Source organism: Mustela erminea, chromosome 13 (assembly GCF_009829155.1).
Source record: "Mustela erminea isolate mMusErm1 chromosome 13, mMusErm1.Pri, whole genome shotgun sequence".
Taxonomy (NCBI): domain Eukaryota; kingdom Metazoa; phylum Chordata; class Mammalia; order Carnivora; family Mustelidae; genus Mustela; species Mustela erminea.
The window spans coordinates 81820614-81846076 of record NC_045626.1 but is presented as its reverse complement, the minus strand read 5'-3'; the positions used below and the strand labels follow the sequence as shown (position 1 = coordinate 81846076).

The window sequence follows — 25463 nt, the reverse complement described above, 5'->3', positions numbered from 1 at the left end:
TCTCCCTTCCCTTTCCGCCACACCCCAGCCCACGCCCCTCGCCCCTCGGATCCTTCCCTGGACGGCTGCAAAAGCCCCACCCAGCCCACCCACCCCTTGTGGGCCCGGCCCCAGGACCCTTCTGTCACCAGCCAGGGACTGTTCCGTATCCAACTGTGGCCTCCCCATGCTTTAAGCCCCTGCTGCGCTCCTGCACCTCGGCTGGAGTCCATGGTCATAGTAAGCCCCCCGGCCTCGGGGCTGGGTCCTCCCTCCTCACCAGCTCTTCTGAGGGGACATCTGTCGCTCCTCAAAAGTGTTATGCTCCCATGCCAGCTCCCTCCAGCTCCCAGGCCTCCAATACGGTTTTCTCTCAGCCCTGACAGCTCTGATATGCTCCTTCCTGCTCCCCCATGCCAGCCCCTGCTCACCCTGTGGTCTCCAAAGTACCATGAAAACAGGGGCACCCCTTCCTCCACCACCACCACCACTATTAACAGCAGCTCTCAGGAAGTATGTCGGAGGCATTCAGCAGAGTTTAAATGCTGTGTGTGTGCTAACTCACGGAGTCTTCACAATGGACCGGACTAGGTAGGACTGCCCCATTGCACAGGTGAGGGGAGAGAGGCCAAGTCCCTCATTCAGGTTCCAGGACCCACCAGTGGCTGAGCTGGGATCTGAGCCCGGGCAGGCGCTCGTCACCCGCTCCTTTACTGCACTCGGGTAAGTGTGCAAGGAGAGCTCGCTGGCTGAACGGCACTGCCTGGGAAGCAGGGCTTTGTGCTCAGGGAGCGAGGGAGGAATCGCAGATACTCAAAGGTGACAAGACCATCCTTAAAGCAGGAGCCCTTTCTTCCCTGAACACCAGCCCCCACAGTTCTCAACCCCTCTGCCCAGGTGGGAGTCTTCTTGCCAAGGACACCCTGCCTCCTGGTTGCTGCCTGGCCTTCCCCAGCCAGAGGCCCCCAGGGTGGCTCTCGGGAGGGCACCAAGTAAGCACAGGCGAGCCCCTAGCTCTCCAAGTGCAGACCCTTCCTGCCAGCGTGCTCCCTACCCCTCTGAAGCCTAGGGAGGGGGCTGGCCACCCAGAGCGGGGAAGGCAGTGGGGAGGGCGGCCTGGGGCAACACCACACTCCTCAGCAACCCACAGCACTGCCCGTGGACTTGGCTGAGTAAAGCCCCGGGACCAGGGGCATGTGTTTAAATGGAACAGGTGAGCCCATGAGCACAAGCATAGGCTGAGAGCAAGGACGGGAATGGGGGTTCAAGAGGGTAGAGCAGGGGCAAGCTACATACAAGACCATCAGAGGCAGACCCTTGTCCCGAGTGCTTGAACACGTCCACTGAACTGGGGACACAAAGAACAAACACAGCAGCTGCCCTAAAAACATTCCCCCGAGGCGCTGCCCCTACCTCCCATCGATGCCCTCTGTCTCCCCAAACCCACCCCACAGAGGGCCCAGGCCTTACCTGTTTTGTTCCCATGAGCATTCCTCACTATCCGAATGGCCACTGGTCTCAGGGGTGCCAGGAATTCCGTAACGTTCTTCTGCAAGCAGAAAAGATTTCCCTCCTTTATCAAGCCCGATAACAGAGGCGCACCCCAATGAAGAAACGTGGGTCAAATTTCCAAATTCAGAAAGGTCCCCACGGTGTTTCACCGGTTAGCTACTCTCTCACTGCTAAACACAGAGCTTTTCCCCATCATGCAATAAAACTACCTTAGATAAGCTTAGAACAAAAGATTGGAAGAGTAAAAAATACAGATCTATATATAAAATAGTATCGTCCCGGGCGCCTGGGTGGCTCAGTGGGTTAAAGCCTCTGCCTTCAGCTCAGGTCATGATCCCAGTGTCCTGGGATCGAGCCCCGCATCGGGCTCTCTGCTCAGCAGGGAGCCTGCTTCCCCCTCTCTCTCTGCCTGCCTCTGCCTACTTGTGATCTCTGTCAAATAAATAAATAAAATATTAAAAAAAAAAATAGTATTGTCCCAAATGGCATTTTCAGGCATTGTTTCTGATCTTTTCCCTAAGGACCTTTTAAGACATATTTGGGGTTAACTCTGGCTTTTGTCACCTTTCATGAATGCATTAGTATTTGTCCATGTTACTTCATGAAAGAGAGACACAGCAATTTACAGTGCTGTTGTGGACGGTCCCCGACTTTCTGAACTCATCTATTTTGGGCATAAAGGGTGGCTTAAGCACATTTTTTTTTTTTTAAAATGCACAAACATCCAGATATATCTGATATTAGGGAATGCTTTAAAGTACAAACAAGAAAACAAAAATGGCCCCTAATTCCCTAATCCCAAAGCCCTGCTCACTCTTGTTGGCTTTTGATTAAAAAAAAAGAAAGTAGGGAACCCCCCTTCTCATCCGCATACTGGCCCGAGGCCTTTAGGGAAGCTTAGAATGTCCAAACAATGTAAAAATCAAAGCACTACACAATGAATGAAAGAAGTCCAATAAAGCTGTGAATTTTTCCTATTCTTACTTCCATTAAAAAAAAGTCAAAAATATCAAATTCTCCCAAAAATGCTTTTTTCCTCATTTTTATGTGCCTACTGAGAAATGCTATGATATAGGGTGTGTCTTCTGGAAAAAAGAAATGCACCTATCCATGCTCCTCTGTACATTGCTTTTTTTTTTTTTTAAAGATCTTATTTATTTGACAGAGAGAGACACAGCGAAAGACGGAACACAAGCAGGGGGAGTGGGAGAGGGAGACGCAGGCTTCTCTCATGATGAAGTGTAAAGATTACTGCTTTTTTCCCTTTATAAATGACATGATAAAAATTGATACATGACGTTATAAATAAAACAGTGATACAAGAGCAGTGAACATTCTTGCACTGAAATCTTGGTGTATTTGGTTCACTCGCCTACACAGCAAATTCCTGTGTAGGAATTATAATTGCTCGCTCAAACGTATGGATATTCTTAATTTTGACTGATACTTCCAAATTGTCCATTAAAAGGCTGCCGTGCACACCTCTGCTGACAGTGGCTGAAAGCATTATTGAACTTTTAAAATTTTTGCATAATGTCACCTTCCAGTTTCGAGCTGTCTTTCTTTACCTACAAGTCAACTCAAGCATCCTTACTGGCCATATGTATATTCCTTAGAAGACCTCCTACCCTTTGTCCGTTTTCCTATCAGATCAGAAGTCCCAAAAGTGCCTGAACTATTTGTAAATTAAAGAAACCAGATGTTCCTGTTGTGTGGTTGCGAACAAATGTTGTCTTTTGCCTTTCTGACATTTATTATCTTACAGAAGTTTTAACTGTTATGCCAGCAATTAATACATCTTTTTCCTTGCAGACACCGAGTTCTGCAAATGGCTCAGAGAGGCCTGTTTGATTCTATTATTATAAGTAAATTCACCAAAGCTTTTTCCTGTAACATTTATAGTCTCATTTTTTTTTTAAAGCTTTCAGTACATCTGAAATTTCTCTTGCTGTAAGGAATAAGGCAGGGATGCATCTTTTTTTTCTCTCTTCAAAAAGACAAACCAGTTGTCCCATTATTACTTACAGAAAAACCTCTCTTCATTGACACGGGACACCCCCACGATCCTCAAGGAAATGCTGATACAAATTAGAGCTTATTTCCGAATTCTATTCTAGTCCATCAACCTGTCCACAACTTTGCCTGAACCAAACTGTTTTAATTGCCATCACCTCAAACATGTTTCAGTATCTTGTAGGGGAATGGTCTATTCTTACAGGATATTCCTGAATGTTCTATGACACCATCCCCACCCTGATGAGCTATAACTGAACTTAGTCATTCATGATTAGGGAAGAGTCAGCATCTTTACATTCTAAAAGTGTATGGCTTCCCATTTACATAGTATTCTTTTAAATCCCTCACTGGAGGTTAATGTTTTCTCTATAAAACTTTTATTAGAGGGGCACCTGGGTGGCTCAGTGGGTTAAAGCCTCTGCCTTCGGCTTGGGTCATGGTCCCAGGGTCCTGGGATCGAGCCCCACATCAGGTTCTCTGCTGGGTGGGGAGCCTGCCTCCCCCCAACCCTCTCTGCCTGCCTCTCTGCCTACTTGTGATCTCTATCAAGTGAATAAATAAAATCTTAAAAAAAACCAAAACCTTTTTATTAGAGTATCTATAAAGCCTCCCTACACACGCACACACACAAACACACAAATATTCCTCAGACTATCTAAAGGTAGGTTTTCTTTCTGTTTCACGTACAAACCATTTCTTCTATTACATTTTGTTTTTATTCACGGAGAAGAAAAAAATGACTTTTTTTATTAATTAGTTTTGGAAAAAGCCATCTAGTGTTTCTTTCCTTTTTTTTTTTTTAAATTAAAGCATGATTTTCTTCGTGTTTGATATTAAAACTAAAGTGTGGCACATTGTAACAGTAGAATATAGTGCATCATGAAAAAGAATGTCCTGATCTGGAAGATTCCCCATGCTGTACCATCAAGTAAAAAATGCAACATACAGAAGAGTGTGGAGAGATGGAATTCTTTTTTCCAGAAGGACTCTACCAGCTAACTCAGAGACTCCACAGTGTGACCCAAATGCTTACTGCATAGAGGAACTTTGCTAAGCTTCATTTTTAAAAATTAGTAAATATACAGACTATCAAAAGAGATGAACACTTCAAGAGGAAAAAAAGGGCAAAGATACGGCCAGGCACTGTGTAAAGGAAATGTATGATGATTTACAAACGTGAGTGATCGACCCCACCAATAATTTAAAACGTAAATTAAAATGGGACACCATTTTTGTCTGTCATCTTGATAAAGATGAACACCCAGCGTACCCAGAAGTGGGCACTTTCATACTCTGCTGAAGGGAGTATAAATTAACAATGCTTCCAGAGGGCAACTGACATTCTCTATCAAAGCCCTGAATATGTCCATGCATGGGCTTACATAAAATATCCTAAGCAAGGGTTGGCGAACTGTGGCCCACAGGCCAAATATTGCCCATGGCCTGCTTTGGTATGACCTGCAAGCTAAGAATGGTTTTGGCATTTTTGAAGGCTTATTTTAAAAGACAGAAGAAATGTGATCCAAGCACCATATGACCCCCAAAGCCTAAAATCTGTGCTATCTGATCTTTACCCCCCCCCCCCAAAAAAAAAAAAATCAGCTCATGTCCAGACTCGAGGAATGATGACTACATTTTTATTAACAGCAGAAGACTGGAAACAATGCCCATGCTCCACCTCGGGGGATAGGCGAGAATATTGTAATGTGTCCAGAGTAAGAAAAAACATACAATGTGAACAATGATATCGTTGCAGAAAATTCAGTATGCAAAAATATTTTTAACATATTGTGGTAACGGAGGAAAAAGTTTCAAAATAGTTCTTACTGTAGAAATGCTTTATAAAACTAAACAACAGAGGTCAGTATTTATCTACAAAGAAAAAAGCATCTAACAAGATATGATTACTGGTTGTTACTGAGTGGGATATAAAGTGTCTGTGTGTGTGTGTGTGTGTGTGTGTGTGTGTAATGTTGCCCCACCTCGCTTGGGACCGTCAGTAACTACACCTGCACCAAGTAGATGTACGTCTTGGCACCCTAACCCTATCTGGTTAGCACTGCTCTCACTCTCAACTCAGCTGGAGGATATTTAATATGGTCATCTTAGTTAAAGATAACTCCACTTCTCTTCACTTAGCTACTTTTAAAATTTTTCCTACACTGAACTTCTATCACCTATACGAGGAAGTAAATTAAAAAGTTCTCTGCTATGTAAACCCAGAGTCAGCCGACTCCAGGATGTGGGCCAAATGTGGCCCGCAGCCCATTTTTGTCAATAAAGTTTTATTGGCACACAACCATGACTGTTTGTGTACCTACTGTCTAGGGCTGCCTCAGTGCTACAACAGCAGGGTTAAGTAGTTACCACACTGATCACAAATCATCTGGCTCATCCTTTAAAAACAATTTTTTTAAGATTTATTTTTGAAAGAGTGCAGGGGGTGGGGGGCTGGGAAGGGCAGGGAGCGGAGAGGGAGAATCCCAAGTAGACTCCATACTGAGCGCAGAGCCCAACACAGGCTTGATCTCATGACTCTGAGATCACAACCCGAGTCGATATCAAGAGTTGGGATGCTTAGCCGACTGCGCCACCCAGACACCCTTAAATTTTTAAAGAGTGCTTGCCACTTCTAACGTACAGGACCAGAGAGTGAAACCAGTATTTCTTGGTCTCTGTAGAGCCGTCTCTGTTTCCTGATCCTGAGATCGTACTTTGCCTTTCTGACCCCAGTTCCTCCCAGATCAAGTCCTCAATGACCCCAAAGCCCCCCCACACCAGAGCCTCCTGGCATGCTCCTCCCCGCCTCCCATGTCCCAGGGTCTCCCTGCTGTTATTGCATTGTTGGTCGTACCTCTGTGACATTGAATGGGGCTCCCCGCAGCTTCACAGTGTAGGGGGTGGTGGGTTCCTTCTGGTTTGCTGGTTTGTCTGCCTGAGAACAGAAATGGCCCCAGTGAGTTCCTGGGGACAGCTCCAGGAGAAGGCGGGGCCAGACGTCTCGGTGAGACACCTGCTTCCAGGGGGAGCCAGGGAATGCAGACAAGCATCGTGCCTGCCGTGCTGGGCAGTCTGGCTGGAGGGGGAGGTACGGGTGCACCAGCCGGGCCTTCAGGCTACGAGGAGGGGCAGAGAGCCTCAGATGGAGCCTTGAGATACTCTGCTATTCACTGCCATAGACTTAGGGCTTAACTCTGGGCCAGACACTGGTCCAAAGCACTTAGTAAATACTGCTGTCTTACTGAATCCTCAAAGCAACTTCAGAGGGTGTGGGTTCAGAATCCTCTTTGTAATTCTGTATCCAGAGAGTCCTAAAGAAATCTAAATTTTCCAGAATTCCTTTGGCAATAAAACTTGCCCTTGACTTAAAGTCACTGGCCAGTAAAATCTGCTCTGAGTGGACGTGAGGCAATATGACATCTGCCTTTACCCCCTTAGTAGGAGGAGCGGTCATTCCTGGTTTCACTGCAGAAACAGACATGAACAGACATGTGCCTGATTAGGGGGTGCTGTCCCGGACCCCCCGGGACTGTGACTCTGCACGAGGCACTGAGGTGTCTTCCTGAACTCGGAAACTGCGACCGCCAGCATGCGCTTAGGACAGGGGTTTGGGAAACCAGGGCTTGCTGCTAGGCTGAGCGTTATCTTAGGTGAGGACCAGTGGTCTGAGGAGTAGCACCTCTCCCCAGGTCCCACGGTCACACTGGGTCGGAGCTATGGTTTGAACCCATAGTTCTTTGACTTTGCCAGACTCACCTACCTCTCCGGAATGTCCATTTTTAGGACAAAAGGACAGGGTGTGGTTATGAGAAGGGGCTGTAAATCAAGGAGTGAGGGGGACAAGGAAAAGAAAAGAGAGATGCTGTTTGGAGCCTTGAAGAGGGCCGGGTGGGAGAGGGAGGCAAGGGGACGGGGGCCCCAATGTGACCTGCCCTGTCTCTGAGCAGAAGCAGCCCAGTGGGGGGACAAGGTGTCTGTCCCTGAAGGTAGCACCCACATCTATAACATAGACTTCAGAACCCAGTGGGCGTGGGTTCAAGCCTGACCCCAGCACTTCCTAGCTGTGACCTTGGACAAGTTCTTTTTCCTTCACTGGGCCTCAGGTTCCTCCCCTGTAAAATGGGACAAGAATCCCTGCACACCCCCACTCCCTGGAAGGCTGTCGTAAGACTTAATGACAAACGACCAAGCTGGCATTATAACCAGCACGTAGCAAGCAGTCCACTAGCTCCATCTCTTACTGGCCATCGTGGCTCCCATCTGCCTTTCCTGCTACGGAGCGCCGAGCATCACATGCCCCTGCCCCTCCCACAGCTCGTGAACACTCTGGTGCTACAGAAGGCAGACAGCCTCTCCACATTGCCACAGAAAACAGACTCAGAGGGGAGAAGTGCTTGTCCAAGGTCACACAGCAGGCACGCAGCAGGGCCGAGAGTTGAAGGCGGGCCCCGCAGGGAACGTGGGCGAGAACCAGGGCAGCTGTCCCCCATCCTCCCTCTGCCCCCCAAGCACCAGTTCACACCCCCATGCACACACCTCCGCTCTGGCCACCCCCGCTGTCTCGTTCCTGGACGGGCTGCCCCGTGCTGGACCGGCCCCTGGCCTCCCTCTGTCCTGCTGGGTGGGCGCGGGGTCGGGAGCCTCCTCCTCCTCCTCGGCCCCGCTCCCGGCCCCACAGCTCACGGCCTCGTCTTCACTCTCCTCCTCTTCCGAGGACGACGGCGACTGGGACTCCACCACCTTGGATTTCAGGTAATCCATGTCTGACAGCTCTGTCTGCACGGCTGCCCTGGGTTCGTGGCCCCCCTCCTCTGCAAAAACGGGGGCTGGGAGTTAGCGACGGGCACTGGCCAAGCAGAGGCGGGGACCAACAGGGGGCCCAGCATGGCAGCCTGAGGCGCTGAACAGCCCTGGTGGGGCCTCTGACACACAATGTTAAACGGGTCTAACCGTTGGGGGTTCTGACACGCCACGTGCCACAAGTGGAGAGAGTTCCGTGGCTCCCTGCACAGCTCCCTGCACTGGCCCCGCCTGCGCCAGCCTGGTCTTTCAACTGCGGCTGGCGCGATCATCTAGAGAAACAGACAGGACTGTTCACTCCTCACCTACTATCTTCCAGTGGCTTCCAGATGCTCACAGGACACTGACACTCATCAGGCCGACGTGAGCTGACTGGCTTCCCCCCAGCTCCACCTCATCCTCTCCAGCCGCCCCAAACCACATAGGATCCCCTCAAACGCCTGCGCAGCCCCGTCCCCCGTGCCCGGCCATGCTCTTCCCTCTGCCGGTGACCACCCCTTCCTGTCCCTTCCCCACCATATCCCACCCACTCCCAGCGAGTCCTCCAGACTCCAGTTTTGCCCAGAAACTTCACCAGGCATAAAATTTACCTTCAATCCATTGTCTCACCTTCGGGTAAAATCAATGCCCGACCCACAACCAGAGCAGTGACCACTCCGGACTGCAAACGCTCCTGTTCCCATCTGCCCCCACGCTATGCCGTGAGCCTCTTCTGAGGACAGAAGCCCCCTCCCTCCCCACAATATGGAATTAAGTCCACTATTAAGGATGATATCTGAAGACGAGCGCTGCGGCGAGAAAGCAGGAAATGGGGGTAGGAGAGCTCCCAGGGAAGGCCTCCGAGGAGGGGGCCCTCGAGCAGAAGCTTAATTATTGTTTCTTTCCCCTGACCTTCCAGCTCCAGGAGAGAACTCTTCTTTGCTCACTGCTGTGTCCTCGAGGCCCAAACCAGCGCCTGGCATTCAGCAGGTGCTCAATAAATACTTGACCGACTGTGACCAGCATGGGTCCGGGCAGATCTTGGGTGGGATCATCACCCCCAGAGAGGACGGTGTCTCTTACGTCATCTCCCATGTCTGGCACCCAGGTCAGAGCCACCCAGGCCGGGACACACACACAGGCGCATGCTCTGTGTGGACGGGGGCACGTGGATGCCCTCACCTTCCGGGTCCTCGCTCGCAACCTCCTCGTCGCTCTCCTGCCCCGAGTCGGAGTCGAAGTTCAGGTAGTCACTGGCAGCCTTGCTCTTCCCCTTCGAGGCCTCGGTGTCCAGGGCGTCATTGGCCCAAGTGGCTGTCTGCATCCGCTTCTGGTGCACGGACAGGAACTCCTGGAACTCGGTGTCTTCCTTCAGCTGGCGGCCGAGAGGAGGTGGGGAAAGAAGGGTCCGCTGGGGCACACTCTCCTGACCCCCCGAGAGCGGGTGGGAGCATCCCCTGCGCTCATTTCTCCGGGTCTCTAGAGGACCCCTGGGGTCAGCTGGTCGCACTCGTCATCAGACAGGGAGACCAAGAAGCCACAGAGACACGAAGAGGGAGGACAGGAGGCACCACACGCTGTCTCAGCCTGCCGCAGCCCTCCCAGTGCCGTCCCGGGTACCCCTCCTCTTGGTCCACAGGACACACTCACCTTCTCCAATTCGCTTGCTACCCTTTTTGTCTTGTCATCCTGTAGACAGAAGGCACAGAGGGTAAGGGTCCCAGATGATGGGGAGACGGGACAGACAGGTTGCCTGGGGAGGGTCCACCTTCGGGAACCATCTGACAGGGAGTCTCTGGTGGTTCCTGCTCCCGTTGCTCTGTCCCCGCCTCCCACCCCAGGTCACCACTTTGCTGACACGAGGGATGTAGGTGGGAGTGACCTACGCACTTTCTTGGGTTCTGTAGGGACAGCATCTTTGTCTTTTGAAGGATTCTTGGACTGGCTGGTTTTCTGAGCATGTCTGCTCCAGGCCCGGGGCTTTGTCGGGTCCCCAAACGCCTTGCAGAACTCCACCTGCGTGGGAGAGAGAGGGTGATGGGGGCACCTGCCCCCAGCCCAGTACGGGTGCTACCCTCAGCACCTGGAACCGGGCTTTTGAAAACAGCAGCTGCCACCTACGAGTGGAGTCGGCTGAAGCAAATTACAATGGACCCTTGGAGGACACGGGGTTAGGGGCACTGATCCTGTGTAAATAAAAGTCTGTGTGTAACTGTCCACTTCCCCCCAACACCCAACTACTAATAGCCTCCTGCTGGCTAGAAGCCCTATGGAGAGCAGTTGACTGACACGTAATTTGTACGTCATAGGTATAATGCCCTGCATTCTTATAGAAAAATGAGCTAAAAAAGAAGAACACATTAAGAAAACCATAACAGAAAATACATTTATGATACTCTACTGTATTAATGAGAAAAATCCATGTGTAGGGGCCGGCACCATTCTGTCCCAGGGTCAGCCGCGGTCACGCTCTCCTGGCCTTTGTTTTCTCCTCCCTGAGTCATTCCAGTCGCTACACTTAGCAGCCCACCGCCCACGCTAGGCAGTCCGAGTGCTCCGTGAGCGGGAGGACAGCGAGCCTCCAGAACAGCGGGAGGGAGGGACCACCACCCTTCCCACTTCCCAGATCAGCAAAGTGAGGTCAATTGTCCCCGTCACCCAGGGAGAAGGTAACAGAGTGGGGACGGGAACTCGGGGGGCCTGGGCTCTAGAGCCCGAGTTCTTAGCCACTCAGCGCCCCAGGCTGGCTGACATGGGGTTTGGCACAAGGCAAGGCTAAGCTAACGGCTTCCAGATTCACTATAATTATCGCACATTGAGCTCGTTGGCCGCAGAGAATGGCTCCGGGGTGATGAGAGAGGTGGGCGGCCACAGAGAAGCCTGCTCAGCGTTAGGCCTGAGCTGACACGACTCCCACAACACACTCCTGAGACAGGCTGCACTTTCTGCCACATTTGGGTGCACCTGCAGCCACTCACTGGTTGGGGGGGGCGGGGGCTGTCCTCCTGCCACACCCCTTTCTACAGACTTTCAAAATATTTCTGCTGTTTCTGTAGCAATGATATGTGTTCAGTGAAAAAAACTCAAATCAACAGAGAAAAGCAACAAGGAAAATGAAAAAAAAAAAAAAAAAGTTTTTAATCCCAATTCTTATCACCCAGAGAGAGAAACGAATGTTTTGGTAAAAATCCTTCCGCACAGCTCTTTCTATGTTTCACACACAGAGACTAAGAAATATGATTCTAAGTGAATGGAGTCATGTGATACATACTTGCCTAACATCTGGTTTTCTCTTCTCAACCAAGTGTTAAGAATGTTTGACCAAGTCATTAAATGTATATGAGTGACAGGGATAGGACCTCCTCCTTCAGGAAGCTCTCCTGACAACCCCTGGGTCAGGACGTGGGCCTCCTCTATTTTCCAGAGGTCTCTGGAGCTTCCCCCTCGCAGCCCTGACAACACCGAGTGAAAGCAGCCTATCCGCGGGCCAGCCCCACGAGGACGGGGACCACGGGCACCACGCTTCTCGAAATCCCCAGCACGGCGTGGGTGCTCCCTGTGTATCTGCTGAACGAGTGAGCGACTGACAAAGAACAGTGGTTGTCTGAGCATGTTGGGGACAGCAGCACTGGCTTCACCCGTGAGCTAGCTGACCTGCCTATTCTTGGGTCCCAGCCCACCCTGACACTGACTCCGAAACTGTTTTAACAAGCTCTCCGAGGGATTCGTATGTATAACAGTTGGAGAACCAGGGAGATGGACCAAAGACAGCACAGTCTGAAAACAGCTCGGCTCAGGACTAGAGCATGGAGGGAAAGATCAAGGGGTGTCCGTCTCGACAGGCAGGAGAAGCCGACTCACCGAGATCCGGGAGGTGTCGATGAAACTCTTGTTGAAATGGTTCAGCGCCGTCCGGGCCTCTTCCTCTGACTTGAAGCCGATGAAGCCAAACTTACGGAACTTGCCGTCTTTGGTGAACTTCAGGCTGCAGTCCGTCAGGGTGCCAAAGGAGCCAAACAGCTGCCTGAAACGCTCCTCCTTCATCTACGACAGAAGGGCGCACTGAGGGAGGGGCAGGGGAGTCCTCTGAGCCAAGGGAACAAAAACGGCTGGAAACCCTGGACCCTGGGATTCCCCAAGGGCCAACATTGAGGAGGCTGGGGCAGAGCATGCTCTGTAGTGGGACCTGGCTCCAGCTCTGGCCCGAACAGGAACTAGTAGATGAGGAAATCTAGATGCAGGAAGGCTGCAGTGAAATCATCCTACTCTATGGGCTGTTCAAAGGATAAAGAGATCTATTACGTACGGAGCCCAGCACCATAGCCGCTCCCGTCAATACCTGATAATGTCAGCGTAAACGCGTGAATGAATGAACGTGGTAAATTACATGTGTTTGCTCATGAGGGTAGAGAGAATAATGAAGCACCCCAAAAGACGGCTACATCCAAACCGTGGGACCGCTGGGACTGCGACTGCTTGTGGCCAAAGGGACTTCACAGATGTGATGACATTAAGGATCTCGAGAAGGGGAAGTTATCCTGACTCATCTGGGCAGATCCAATACCGATGTCCCGTTACACAAGGCAGACAGGAGGGTCAGGGCTGCAAAAGGCAGTGTGATGGTGGAGACAAAAAAGAGACTGCAAGATGACACACTGCTGGCTTTGACCCTGCAGGGTGTCGCCAAAAGCCATGGAGCACAGGCGGCCTCAAGAAGCTTACAAAAGACGAAGAAACAGATTCTCCCCTAGAGTCTCCAGAAGGAAGGCAACTTGCCAGCACCGTGATTTTAGGATTTCTGCCCTCCAAGACTATAGGATAATAAATGTGTATTGTTTCAAGCCACTAAGTTTGACATCTCAAACCCTGACCCTCCTGATTTCTTAACAGTAGCAATAGAAAACTAATTCCTTAATATTATTATTATTTGGTTAAGGAAGCCCACACAGAAACGGACTCCCAGCGTCTCCCCCATCCTCACTCCAGCCAGACCACCGATGCGATTCAGTTGAGTTTTCTAAGCAGTTACTGGGGGATCTGTGTGTGGGTAGTAGTGGGGACACCAAGAACCCCACAGGTAGCCAAAACAAGGACTAAAATTAAAGCAACTAGGGATGGTGGCAGCCCAGAAGGAAGGAAAAACACGTTTTCTGCGGCAGGTTCTTAATAACTCTGATCATTAAAATCTTGGATCACCCTATGAGTTAGGAATTATCCACATTTTAGAGAGAAGAAAATGAAGGTCATCCAGGATCAATGATCTACCCAAGTCTACAGAATCAAGAGCTGTGACTCAGTTCAGATACATAAAAGGCAGTGAATTCATCTCCCCCATTACATGGGGGCAACCACACCCAAGTCTGACCCCCACCATTCCTCTGTTAAGAACCTCCTGGCGACTTTCTAACACCAGAGGCTCAAGAATAAGCAAGTACTGTAAAACACGAGATTCTCCATGATCAACTTGACCCAGCCCTTGAGCACCACCTCTTGTCAAATGCCTTGCAGCCTTTTCTGCTTTTTACCTCTGACGTTTTACGAATTGTCTCCTCTAGGTGAAATCTTCCCAGCAGGCCTGGGCTAACTCCTCTCATTCTCAGTTCAATCACCTCCCCCAGGAAGCCTCTCCCGGACTCCCCAGGTAGGTCAGGTAACCCAGCCCTCTGTGCTCACACAGCACTGGGTCATGCTTCAGTCCCTGCCCCTTACACCATGGCGATCTGGTGTGCAAGTCCTCTGCTAGACCATCAATGCCATAAAGGTATGGGACTGAGTCTTATCCCCCACTGTCTACAAAGTGACAGCAACATAACATACTCACTACTAAACACGTGTTGGGAAAGAGCTAAGAAAAGTGCATGCTATCATGCAAAGAGAGACAGTAGGGTGTAGGGGTCAGGAATGCAAATTCTAGAAGAGACTGTTCAATTCAATCCCTGCTCTATGAATTGCCCGTTGTGTGTGACCTCAGGCAAGTCACTTCCCCTCGCTGTAGTTCAGTTTCTTCATCTTTAAAATGGATACAAAAATGGAACTGACCTGATAGGGTCAGTTGCTGCGGATTAAATGAGTTACTTTACTGAAAGCAACTGGTACAGTGCCTGGCACATAGTAAGTTCTCAAAATGTTAGCTACTACTACTGGTTTTTCATCAGTTCCTTCATTCACCAGACAAGACAAGCAATTGTAAGAGAGTCAGTCCAATGAGGGAAGAAGCCCAGTGAAACAGAAGTGGGAGGGGAAGAAAGGGCAGCCATGCTAAAATCCTCATCCATCAAAGTGAGGCATCAAGAGACATTGCCTAGGGGTGCCTGGGTGGCTCAGTGGGTTAAGCCTCTGCCTTCAGCTCAGGTTATGATCCCAGGGTCCTAGGATGGAGCCCCTGCATCGGGCTCTCTGCTCAGTGGGAAGCCTGCTCCCACCCTCTTCTCTGCCTGCCTCTCTGCCTACTTGTGATCTCTGTCAAATAAATATATAAAATCTTTAAGAGAGAGAGAGAGAGAGAGAGACATTGCCTAAAGCAGGTGGATGGATCAATAGGTATTTTGAAAGAACTAAAAATAATAATGTAACAGACTGGAAGGGAACAACAGATGTTTGTGGTTCCTTGTCTTTCATGCGGTAGGGTCAGCACATAGCCATTGGGGTAAACAGACCAAGAAATGGGGGAGAAAGCACACCATTTAGACATGGAGTAATACCTGTGAGGAGTCCTAAAAACAAACCATTGAAGGTGGTTCCACCTGGAGAGAGACAGAGGGTAGGACGGAGCAAAAGACTTTGCTTCTCATTTCATACACCATGGTACTGTTTGAATCCTTTTTTTTGGTACTATTCGAATTCTTAAAATCCTGTCATAGCTCTCCCACAACCCACTGGCGGGGGTGGGCGGAGAAAGGTTTAAAAACCACAAAGAAAGCAGAAATAACTTTGTGTTATATCCCTCCTTCTAAAGAGAGAAGCTCCTAAGGAGTTAGACTTAAGAGTACAGAAGCTCTCTCATCCCATCCGAAGGGCGCATTTTGTATTTTGGGAATGAGCTTACTGGCCACACGGAGGGTGAGGGACAGCTCCCCAAACCAAAGTTATAGTAAAATCGGTAAGGATGAACCACTCCAGCCACTGCCTCCAGTCATGACACCACAGACATGCAGCTACTTCTTCACTCATTCATTCCGCATGTTTTTATTGAAGGCCTACCACGTGCCAGGTTCTGTGCTGGTCCCTTGGGAAACAGAGACAAGCATGACTAGGCCACCCCCTCCCCACTTACTGGATGAATGGTTTAAAGCTCTTCACAAGCACTCAGTTTTCTTAAATCATGCCCACTGGCCCCAAAGACAGGAGTGGGGATCGAAACGCAGGTCCTCAACCTAATACTCCCCATTTGCCTGTCCAACAAGTTCCCGAGCCGTAGAGGAGTGTAAGTGCAGGATCCGAACGAGTGACGAGTGAACAACAACAAAAGTGCGCGTACGAGAGAGGTTGTAGGAGAGAGCGTTCGGCACACGTGGGGGGTGTTGGCCATCTTCCTAGGAAGAGACTTGTCAGGATGGAAGTCAGGTACCCTCGGGCCGGCTGCGAACCCCTGATCTGTCGCTATCTCCCTCTCCCAACTGTCAAATGCGGATATGCCGAGAATCTTGACCCTTCTAGGTTTCGAATGCGCCCTGAGTCCAGCCCCAGGGCCACAGCCCCTCAATTCTCTCCAGCCATCTCCTTCCTGGCCCCCAGCTGGTCCCAATTTCAGATTCCCAAGTCCAGGCCCTACACTCACCCCATTCGGGAGGTTTTTCACGATCAGTCGCGACATGGCGCACGGTCCCTACTGTTTCGATTCCGGCGGGGTTGGACAGCGTCTTTCACCAACTTTCACGCTCCCGCTCTGGGGGCCGCCATCTTTGGCGAGCCGGAACAAAATCACGTGCTCCAGACGTCAGCCCGCCCTCCCCGGAAGCGGGTGTGGCCGAACCAGAGGGATCCAAAGAAGTCACACCCCTCAAGGGGCGGACCTGAGCGTTTGCTTTCTCTGCGCAAGCGCAGGCTGCCGCGCCTTGCCCGAAGAAACCTATGCAGCGGCGCGGCCGGCAGGGGGCGCTGGTTCCTAACATTGGCGGGGGTCTGCGTGTGGCCTGCTGGGTGTTTGAATCCCGGGAACACTTGGAAGCTTTTGTAGCCTCCATCTCTATTTTATTTTATTATTGAGTCCTAAAGCAGCCCTAGGATGGCAGGAAGGATTAGGGATGCTTGCCTCCCTTTCAGAGATGAGGAGACTGAGGTTCAGAAAGCCTGCCAGGCGCCGTGAAGCAATGTCTTGAGCATCACTTGCAAGTACTAGAATGTATCCACGGGAAACCAACGTCTGTGGTTTTGCCTGAGAGCCGCCTGGGAACCAGAGCAAGGCAGCTTGCTCAAAGGCACAGAGCTGTTCTGTATGAAGTAGTGTTCCATAGTTTTAAGAGATAAGATTATGAGGTTCATTGGTTTCCTACAGCTACTGTGACAACTTACCAGAAATCCAGTGACCTTAAACAACAGAAATGTATTATTTCACAGTTCTGGAGGCAAGAAACCCCAAAGTCAAGGTGTCCTCAGGGCTGAACTCCCCTGGTAGTCTCTAGGGGAAGAGCCTTCCTGGCCTCCTCCAGCTCCTGGTGGTGGCTCCAGGGGTCCCTCAACTTGTGCCTGTCTTTGCCTCCTGGTGCCAATGCCTTCCTCCTCGTGTGTGAATCCCATCTACACCCTTCTCTCTCTTACTGGATTTAGAGTCCATCTTAAATCATCTCAAGATCCTTAACTTTCTACCTGCAAAGACCTTTCCAACTAAGGTCACATTCATAGGTTCCAGTGGTTAGGGCGTGGGGGTAGATCTCTTTGGGGGACACCCTTCAACCCCCCACATGAGGATTTGCTTGTTTAATAGGTTACGTGGGAGATCGAATTTCACCCTCTCCACCTCCTGCAGAAAGTCTTTTGCAGGAAAGCTCACATACACATGTAAAAATGTCCCCTCACGCCTAGAGTAGGTGATTAAAGGAGTCACCGTGTTTCGATGCCATTCGTTTATTCAACAGATATTTATTGATATTCATGAAAGTGCTGTTTAATTAAATGACAATTAGGGGGTTGTTTTCCACACACAGAGACCCTGGTCAGGACGGGATGGAGCAGGCTTTACAAGGCAGCTCCGGGATATTAGCCTTTTATGAGGGGGCAAGCACAGGTTGTCCGGCCAGTCCTGGTTTCATGTACTTTTTAAAAATTTTATTATTTTCATGAACTGCCTTTATTAAAGTGTGCAACTAAACGTAGCCTTCCCTAAAGAAATTCACAAATCAGAAGGTCTCTCAAAGGTATTAAAAGAAATGAAATGCTCTCTGCCAATCCACATGTCCCAACGTGGGGCCAGGAAAATATGGTCGCCACATGTCGGGGATGGAGGGACCGCTTCTGGGCTACGGATCCCCGTGCATTTAATAAACAGTTGTGTTGTAACATTATTATTAGTCTTCTGCTCCACTGCCTGGCCCGTTTGTCTCCTGCCTCCTTTTCTCTCCCAGCAAATATAATCCGGGGACACCTAGACTCCACCAGGCTTCCCTCTCTGATTAATCCCAAGGATTAATAATCAGGCATGTCAAAGCCGGCTCCACACAGGGCTGCCCTCACGAGTGTGCTGGCGACTTTGGGAAGTCGTGTCTAGACCCTGGGGGAGCTCCCTTTCCAGGAGGGAAAGGCACTTTGCCCCACCATGATCACTACCTTCGGAAAACGCTTCTAGGCAGTAAACTAATAGATACCTAAAATGACTTCAGGCATCATCCTTTCTATTTCAAATGTCTCAGCTCCTATCCCATGGACGCTGAGAAGCCTACCTTCCTTCTCAAAATTTCTTCTGGTGCATGAATTAGATTTTTATATTTTCTAAGATTTTATTCCACCCCGAAACACTCGACATACATTCGATACAGCCACAGTGGAATCATCAAATTCGGGATGTTTAATATTGATACATTTTTAAAAGATTTTATCTATTTATTTGACAGACAGAGATCACAAGTAGGCAGAGAGGCAGGCAGAGTTGGGGGGTGGGGGGGGGAAGCAGGCCCCCTGCTGAACAGAAAGCCCGATGCGGGGCTCGATCCCAGGACCCTAAATCACGACCTGAGCCGAAGGCAAAGGCTTTAACCCACTGAGCCACCCAGGCGCTCCAATACAGTACTTTTTAAAAAATATATTTATTTATTTATTAGAGAGAGAGAACATGAGCGAGGGCAAGGGGGGGAGAGGGAGAAGCAACCACCTTCCTAAACATTGACACTCAGGGAAACTGAATCCCCAGAAGAAGGAAGCACTTGCTCAAGATCCCTTGTTAGAAACCAAGGCCAGGTTCCAGCTGGGCTCTTCTTGCTCCTCCCCTACCTGTGGCCTTTCCCTGGGGTCCGACAGTAGGGGCGGCAAAAAAGGTGCTGGAGACTATTACCCCGTGGATTTCTGCCTGACACTTTCCATGTGACCCCAACAGTCACTGCCCATCCCCCCAGGAACCCTCCCCCAAGAAGAGCATCCCCACCACTCCCAGGCGCCTGCAGAGGAGCCCTGCAGAGCACGGGTGGACAGTGTAACTGGAGACCAGCTGTGAGCCCCCCTCAGCCACACCTGCGCGACAGCAGGTAGCTCACCTGTGACAGGTGGCAGCAGAGCTTTGCCCCCCCCCCCCTCCACCTCTTGGCCCTGCTGGGGGTCCAACTCTGGAGATGTGGGAGCCCTTCCTGCTCTTGGCAGTGAACCACAAAGATTCGCCTGGAAACAGAACGGACGTCACCAATCATTCATCAACCAGATCGTGGCTGGGGAAAAAGGGAACCTATTCTAAGAAGACAAGCCTTTTGGGCTCTTATCCTGGGGTCTGGTGCCTCCAAATGCCAGTGTCCATGTAACCTGGTCTGGGGGTAAGGCCAGCATCCTTGTCCTTTTTTTTTTTATTGCTGAGAGCAGATGCCTCTGTCTCGTGTACAGAGGATCAAAAGGCTGGTGTGAAAAGGGAGTTCATTTCCTGACCGACCTCAAGGTCCCACGAGGTCCAGCCACTGACCACTGCTCCCACACACTCGGCTGCAGCCTCACTGCCCCCTCTCTGCTTCCCAAATGTGCGGCCTTGTTCTCACCTATTGTGGGCAGACTTGTGTCTCTCCCCAAAATATACATAAGTCCTTGGAACCTGTGAGTGTGGTCTTATTTGGAAATTAGGTCTTTACAGATATAATTAGGTCAAGGATCTGGAGATGAGGTCAAACTTGATTGAGGGTGGGCCCTAACCCCAATGACTGGTGTCCTTGTAAGAAGGCCATACAAAGGCACACACAGACAGGGAGAACTCTGGGATGCCGGGAGGCAGGGAATGGGGGTATGTGGCCACTAGCTGAGAATTGCCAGAAACCACCAGAAGTTGGAAGACATGAGGAAGGATCCTCCCCTCCAGCTTTCAGAGGGAGCATGGTCCTGCCAACACCTTCATTTGGGATTTCTAATCTCCAGAACCGTGTGAGGACAAATTTCTGTTGTTCTAAGCAGCCTCCCAACTCCAATTGTGGTAATTTATTACAGCAGCCCAAGGACACTAACATAACACCCCAGGGCCTTTGCACATCCTGAGCTCTTCCCTCAACTCTTCATCTGAGCAGTCCAGCTCAGCCCTTAGGCCTCAGCTTAAAACACCTCAGCCTGGAAAGACACCTCCATCTACACTAATTTTGACCTGAGGACACCCTCCACATTTCCCAGCTGATTGTAATTGCATAAGCATTTGCTTGCCTTCAGGTTTAACACTGTTGCTCCCCTACAAGGTAAGCCTCACTGGGCATGGCCTGTGTCTGCTTTTACTTGCAGTGGTGGATGGTGGGAAGCCCCCTGGCATGAAGGACTGCTTGCAGAGCCTCTTCCCAGTTGCCAAGAGCTACCTTGCCCCAGGTTCTGCCTTGACCTGACTGCATGGCCTCAGTCCACTGACTGCTTGATGTGGGAAATTGTAGAAGCTCAGCCTCCTCTGCCCTAATGAGGGGCAACCTTGAAGTTTCAGCCCATCTTCAAAATTCTCTGCAATCGCTTCTTGGCCTTTTGGCTAAGATCAAGTGAAAAATTTCCTTCGAGGTCGGCTGAGGTCTCTCTCAGCAGTTCAGCAGGACATTCCTGCTCCTTCTCTGTCTTATCCCAGGTTGCCCCACCCCAAGAGTGCCCCCTAATGAACCCTCTGTCTGCTAAACACCATCCACGAGTTGGCTTCCTGAGAGCTCCAGCTGGGGCGTGCACAAGGACATCTCAACCTTGGGTGCACACAAGAGAGCGGCATTAACAGCCTAAAACAGTTGCTCAAGGCAAATGAATGAACTTGAATTGCTGTGGTCCTCCCCCCCACCCCGCTCCCCACCCCCACACATAGCATCTCAGGCCAGTCACCGTCTGTCTGCCTTCAAAAGTTTTCATGGAAATGTGTGCCTCGCTGTTTTTTTTCTTTTTGGATTTCTGGTTATTTTGGTTTTCTCGGTAAGGATCTCCCCAATCCAGAGTTGGCACACTTTTCCTGTAAAAAGCCAAATGGCAAGTACATTGGGCTTTGAGAGGCATTTGAGTCTCTGTCCCAACCACTCACGTTGGCCTCCGTGAGCAGCCATGGACAAGATGGAAATAAATGAGTGTCCCTGTGTTCCAGTGAAATACTGACAAGGCAGCCGGCCCGATGCCTAGCCTCTGGTCTCAACTTAGCTTAATGGTTCTAAGCAGGTGTCCTTCTTCTGTTCGCTCTGCTTAGGTGTCAAGCCTTCGAAAATATGAAAAGCATTCTGACCCTGTGGAGCCTGCAGAAGCCAGCTGTGGGCACTATTGGGCCTGAGGGCCACAGTTCACCAGCCCTTGCTCTGGATAAATATTTTACGCAAGCTCGTGTATGGACGTTTTCAAGGCTTTGTTTGATACAGGATTCCAGTTGCGCTCAGAAAGCATTGCTTGTTTATGCTTCCCTCTCCAGAGTCCAGCTGATTTCTCAACTTGTAGATGAGCAGGGAGGTCCCAGGCAAACCGAATTCTGTGCCCATTGGTCCCTCCTGCCTTTCTCTGGGGAGTAGACAGTGCCCCCATCTGCCCAGGGGATAGATGTCCTCTTCTCTTGCAGTGCTGAAGAGACCTCTGGAAAAATCACAGCCAGGAGTAGCCCATCCAGAGATGATGACACAGAGCTCCAGAAAAAGCAGAGACATAGATGGTGGAGACATCCTGGGAGCCAATTACATCGCTGACCCTTTCCTCTGTGTGACCCTGGGTACCGTCAATCACTCTCTTGGAATCTCAGCTTCCAGGGAGGTGGTGAGGAGTGGAGACAATCCAGCCACGTCGCCAATAATAACAAGAAAAATCATATTTCTGTGTGTTGATAGGCTGAGAGCTTTATCGATGGGCTGCCTCCTCGAAACCTCATAATGGCCCAGCGATGTGGGTACTTTTACTGGCCCCATTCTACAGATGAGGAAGCTAATGCACAGAGAAGGGAAATGACTCAGCCAAGCTCACTCAGGACGTAGGAAGCAAGAAATCAGAGCCTGCCTTCATGGCGTATGGTGTGGAAGCTGCTCCTGGAACGGCCTGGGTCAAGCTGGATGTTTCCTCTTTGCTGGTGTTACTTTTTTGTCTCCTAGAGCTCTTGCTGAATGCTGGTGGTGTCCCACGACATTCTACGCCCTTTGTCCTTTTCCTAACTGTGGGAGAGGCATCTCCACTCAGCGGGTCTTTGTGCTAACTTAGGGGGGCTGCCTGCAATTCTACAGATTCACCAGAAGAGGGCGCAAGAGGATCACGTATAACCCCGGGCAGACCGGGGCAAGAATTGGGGAAAAACCTTCCTGAGCTGGAAGTTTCCTGGACGAGGACACTGTCCACAGGCCCGCAGGACCACCAGAGATGTGGACCTCACCTGGCCTGGTCACAGTGGCTGGGGCTTATTTCTGGTTTCACTCCATTAGGAAGACAGACCCTGACTCTTTTCCCCAGAACCCTGCTAAACTTAGCGCCTGGCTATAGTTCGTCCTTAAAATTTTCTGGATAAATAAATTGATTTGAACCCAGAGGAAATTAAAGGCAGCCAGAGGTGTCTGAATGCAGACAGCAAGAGAGAGAGAGAGAGAGCGTTCTGTCTGGGAAGGAAGGCAAGGACACCAGGCGCTGGTCATGTGAACAAGAAGGGAAGATGTCACTATGGTCTTAGGGACTCCTCAAGGGCAGGGCCAGCTCCAGAGTCCTGGGCAGAGTAAGGAGATGCCAAGGATACCAGGACTGGTGACAGTGGGAGCCCCTGGCAGGCTGGGAAATGTCCCCCCCACACCCGCCACTAGACATGCACACCATCCTCTCTGCAACGTGAGGTTACCTTATGTAGCAAAAAAAAAAAAAAAAAAAAAAAAAAAAAAAAAAAAAAAGTTGTCTGTCTTTATAGGTGCAATTAAGGTTATAAGTGTGATTTTGAGATGAAGGAATTACCCAGGATTTTCCAGGTGGACCCGAAATGCAGTCCCATATGACCTTACAAGAGGAAGGGAGATCTGACACCAAGTGGTGGGGCGGGGGGAGGTAATGTGAAATGGCGCAGAGATTTTAAGACGTCCGCCGTCTTAAATTGGAATGAGCAGCCCCAAGCCCAGGGCCCCTGGCAGCCACCCCAGGCTGGAAGAGAGAAGGCACAGATCCAACCCCCAGAGCTTCCAGAGGCAGCACGGCCCTACGGACACCCCAATTTCCGCCCAGCAATCCTGATTTCCAGCTTCTGGCCTCCAGCACGGAGAGACAATAAATTGTCAAATTTGTGGCAGTTTATTACAGTAGCCATGGGAAAGTCTAAATGGATAGAAGGGGAAGAGATGCCGCCCGGGGCTACTTAGAGGGGAGCTGAGGGCACAGGAGACACGGCCACCATCTACCGTTGGGGGAGATCTAACTGCCTAGTCTTCTGCCTCCCATAGCCTGACAGTGCCTCTCACAGGCTTCACCGGCTGGCAGGTGATAGATCGATGCGGGAATCCCTTGCGGTGGGGTCTGTGCAGGTCAGCCTCAGTCAGGCAGGGCTGGGGGGGACAACAGATCATAGCCAGTACACCCTCTGTGCCCAGTGTGGGCGTGTAATTGGTCAGGATCTCCCATTTTCCAGGACAGCCTCATATTTTGATGGATTTTCTTGTCTTCTACAAAGACAACAATACTTAGGAACACTTTCCCAAAGATACCTTTATTGATGAGCTCCTAGTTTCCCACTTGGCAAAATAGAAAAAGAATATAATAACCAGTGTTAGCGAAGGTGTTGGGAAATGGACGTTTTGTGACATTCAGGAAAAAGTTGTGCCAAATGGTACAATTTCCCAGAAAGATTATTTGGAAACCACATCAGGATACTTTTTTTTTTTTTTAATAACAGCAGTGGCATTTCTTGGAGCTTATGTTAAGGAAATAACTTTAACACGTGTATAAGAGTTTTGAGTATGTGTTGTTTATAATAGTGAAAAGTCAAAGCTATAGAAAACAGGCAAGGATTGGTTAAAAATTTTTAAAAGATGATTTTTTAAAACTATGGTTTATCTGCACAATTGAATTCACTGAACTCATAAAAAGAACTCCATGAGAAGATATCCAACATATATTAGTTGGAGAGAAAAAGCAGTCTTTGAAAATATTATGCAGAGAATGATTCCATTTTGATTTAAAACCCATTCTGCACGTTTTTATTTTTGCCATCACAAGTATCTGACGATGGCTTCATGCGTGTATACATTATTCTGCTATGACTTGTGTTAAGATGTATAAAACACACACACACGCCTGTATATGCATAGACTACTTCTGGAAAAGAAAGAAACTAGCAGACAAGATGTTTATAAGATAGGCTGTCAATGCCCACTTCTGTCCCCTGGGCACTTAGGTCCCACCCACTCCTGTGGCCCCACAATCCACCCCCCAAAGGGCTTCATACCAATACCCTTGCACCAGGGAGGCTCTGGGGGTCAAAATGAAGTAGATGGATAAATGGCCCAGATCCTTCATCCCCCGGTGAAAAGGGACAACTCAGGTGTGCTCTACACAGTCTCCCAGACCCTTCCAGCTAGACTGAAGCCCAGCTGTCCACATCAGTATCAGATATGACCCATGACTCCTGCAGGACTGGAGCACACTTGACTTTGAGGAGTTTTCCCCATTAAAAAAAAAAATACACACACACACACACACACACACACATATGAATGCATACACGCACATGTACATATGTGCATATGTCCTCTGCATAAAGGATGCATATATTTTATATATATATGTATAACTCTATGTTATACATAAATTGCCACTTGCTGTAATTATAAACATAATTACATATATGTGGGTGTGGTCATATATACATATTATATATGTGTAACAGAGTATATAACATATGTGTATACATAGTATATAGCATATAGTTAAATATGTCATATTTTATGTCATAGGCTACATAATCATATAGTTATTATAATAGTCAAGTACCTATTTTATGACTGCATTTGGCATAAAGATAAATATAACACAGTCAGGCTTCACTACTTTATACTCATTATTATGACCCTTTTTTTCCCCCCTCTCCTGATTTAAAAAAATTAACACCAAAACCTTCTTGTGAGCCCTTACTGTTGCTGTGGGCCCCAGGCACTCTCCCTGCCATGCCAAGTGGCAAAGTCATTTCCAGCAGCTATCAGCTCATTCCCAGCTGGCTGTTCCTTCTCTTTCTGTCTTCCTGCTCCCTCCCCGACCAGTGGTTCTGGGAATCAACTACCGAACAAAGGACTTTCATTCAAATCTCTGTCTTGGAGTCTGTGTCTAGGAGGTGAAGCCACAATTCTGTCTCTGGGAAGGGAACTGCTTTGGGGAGACACAGCCTTTTTTTCTTTCTTTTTTTTTTTCCCTGATCTTTTTGGAGTCATAAAATTGTGTAGTCTTTGCAAATATCACCTATTTAAGCATAAATGCATATTAACTTTCTAAAGCATATGTTTGCGTGTGTGATAGTAAAAGCTGTAATTCTACATATTTCTAGCATATAAAAGGGGTCCATACGCCCTCCCCCTGCATGCACACTTATTTGCACGCTGATTTGTGTAAGGGTGAAGGTGGTT

At 49.5% G+C, this 25463-nt stretch overlaps 1 protein-coding gene across 4 annotated transcripts in view; it reads right to left on the bottom strand.

Annotated features, from left to right (window-relative positions):
• The window catches only part of RBM19 (RNA binding motif protein 19), a 122862-nt gene extending 106629 nt beyond the window's left edge, over window positions 1-16233 (bottom strand). For 2 of the 4 annotated variants that reach the window (XM_032309784.1, XM_032309785.1), the window contains exons 1-8: window positions 16064-16231; window positions 12148-12330; window positions 10177-10302; window positions 9937-9975; window positions 9469-9661; window positions 8044-8318; window positions 6362-6442; window positions 1450-1528 (exon numbers count right to left, since the gene is read on the bottom strand). In XM_032309784.1, coding sequence (XP_032165675.1) covers window positions 1450-1528; window positions 6362-6442; window positions 8044-8318; window positions 9469-9661; window positions 9937-9975; window positions 10177-10302; window positions 12148-12330; window positions 16064-16099 — 1012 coding nt within the window. In that variant the 5' untranslated portion in view covers window positions 16100-16231. Of the gene's footprint in view, window positions 1-1449; window positions 1529-6361; window positions 6443-8043; window positions 8319-9468; window positions 9662-9936; window positions 9976-10176; window positions 10303-12147; window positions 12331-16063 lie in introns of all 4 variants that reach the window. The other 2 variants (XM_032309783.1, XM_032309786.1) reach the window with 2 other exon arrangements.
• Window positions 16234-25463: the final 9230 nt, after the last annotated feature.